Source organism: Poecilia formosa, unplaced genomic scaffold, assembly GCF_000485575.1.
Source record: "Poecilia formosa unplaced genomic scaffold, Poecilia_formosa-5.1.2 Scaffold754, whole genome shotgun sequence".
Lineage (NCBI taxonomy): Eukaryota > Metazoa > Chordata > Actinopteri > Cyprinodontiformes > Poeciliidae > Poecilia > Poecilia formosa.
Genome location: NW_006800693.1, coordinates 58,217 through 60,278, shown reverse-complemented (window position 1 = coordinate 60,278; position 2,062 = coordinate 58,217). Strand labels below are relative to the sequence as shown.

General features: G+C 45.8%; 1 protein-coding gene across 1 annotated transcript in view; it reads left to right on the top strand.

Annotated features, from left to right (window-relative positions):
* Positions 1-483: 483 nt before the first annotated feature.
* atp2c1 (ATPase secretory pathway Ca2+ transporting 1) overlaps positions 484-2,062 on the top strand; it is a 21,581-nt gene continuing 20,002 nt past the window's right edge. Inside the window, exon 1 of the mRNA XM_007543025.2 lies at positions 484-666. Within this exon, the coding sequence (XP_007543087.1) occupies positions 643-666 (24 nt within the window). The 5' untranslated portion in view covers positions 484-642. The remainder of the gene's footprint in view (positions 667-2,062) is intronic.

Sequence of the window (2,062 nt, the reverse complement as noted above, 5' to 3'; positions counted from 1 at the left end):
GTGTGTGTGTGTGTGTGTGTTTTTTAAAAATAAAACCATTTGAAAAAACTAAGGTAAATAAAGTAATCTGTGGTGTTTGTGACTCTAAACATATTTTACTTAGTTGGACCTTTTACCTCAACAACCCAAACACATTCAGGAATTCATCAGCCAGTTTTAACTGCTTCCAATAAAGAGACGGAACAATAAAACACTGTTTTCCACTATTGCAATACTATTTCTGTTTCATGATTTTTGAATTGAATAAAAACACATATATAGTACTGATTGTTTCTCTTAATATCATGTTTTACATACTTTATAGATATAAACATCCTGACAGAAGAGTCAGAAATACTGATTTACATTTATTATTAAGTTATCCTGTTCATCTAATAAAACCAAAATGTTCGGTCCAATAAAGTTTAACTTTTCCTGAATCAGTTATCATTTTACAGTTTATTTCACTGAGCATGATGATGATGAATATGATGATGATGATAGTGGTGGTGGTTCTGACCTGGTGAAGCTAACACAGCGTACTCTGGATGCTTTTATTCTGGAGGGTTAGATGCTTTTATTGTGAAGGGCTCCCTCCGCTCTACCTAACAACATGGTGGACTCTGTCCTCTTCAGTCGCTTTGCGGTGGGATTTCACGGAAGATGCTGAAGAAACGGGAGCTCTTGGTAAGTTCGGAATCTTTTATGTCAGTCTTCCAAACGACACCGTGTTTCGGTGCCGGCGCTTCCTCCGCGGAAAGCCGGCTTTCCGCGGAGGAAGCGCCGGCGGCGGCGACTAGTTTGGGGAGTTTGTATCCCGGAGTGAAGCTGCTGCTCTCGGCTGTTAGCCGCTGCTGCTACCGGAAAGCGGACTGGACGCACGGAACCGATCTTCCTGTCGTCTGACTGGACTCCGAAATGTTGTTGTTCTGATGTTCTCTGTCGGTTCTGCTAGTCGTCCTTCTGGTTCTGAGCTGTTTAACAGTTTCTGACTGCCTCCTGGAGGGAAGCTAACGAGCTAACGGAGGCTAACAGGAGCCTCAGTCCCTATAGAAGCTCCACTCTGGTTCCTTTTGGTCCCAGTCTGGACCCAGGAGTTGCTGACAGATTTCCTTTCCGGGTCCAGTCAGGTTCTTCTCTCACCTGGTCACCATGGCGACACTCTGGGCTCTATAGGTCCTGTTTGGAGTTTTTCTTTCTGGACCTCCATCATGTCTCCTTCAGGTTGCTGGGTAAAAAAACCTGAGAATGGTCCGACCCAAACTTCTTCCAGCGATCAGAACCGTAAGACGACGTCCCGGACCCAAAGAGAAATCTGTTCTGGTTCGGGTCGGGCTCTGTCTGGAACCACTACTGGCTGCTGGAGGAGACTGGTTCGATTTTGTGGTTCTGCAGCAGAGTTTGGATCAGACAGCAGGAGAACCTAGCTGTCAGTAATTGGGTTAAGGAGGCTCGGCTCTCATGTGATCTGATCCCATCCTGATGGACCGGATAGGTACCGGGGTGAGCCGTTCTGATGCTGGGTCCATTAAAGTTCTGCAGGCTATCCAGGTGAGCTCCTCTATCTGCTGTTCCCAACTGGATGATCCGGACTCTTCCAGAACCTCCAGCCATTTTGGATCCTGCAGCTGAAAAATAATCTGCTATTTTCCACTGAAGGGAGCGAACCGAGTCTGGGGCTCCTGGCAGACATCTTGGTCTCAACCTGTGTTCAGCCCCAAGCAGTAAGTTTGGATTTTAATCTGCTGGAAGGTAAATATGGCTGAGCAGCAGGTGTGTTTACTGATCCTGGTGACGCAGCTTCTGGCGATGTTGGAGGAAGCTAGCGCTCAAGCCAACATGATATTTAATGGAAGCTAGCGCTAAAGCGCTATACCAACATGATATTTCATGGAAGCTAGCACTAAAGTGTTATGCCAACATGATATGGAAGCTAGCGCTAAAGCGCTATGCCAACATGATATGGAAGCTAGCGCTAAAGCGCTATACCAACATGATATTTCATGGAAGCTAGCACTAAAGTGTTATGCCAACATGATATGGAAGCTAGCGCTAAAGCGTTATGTCAACATGATATGGAAGC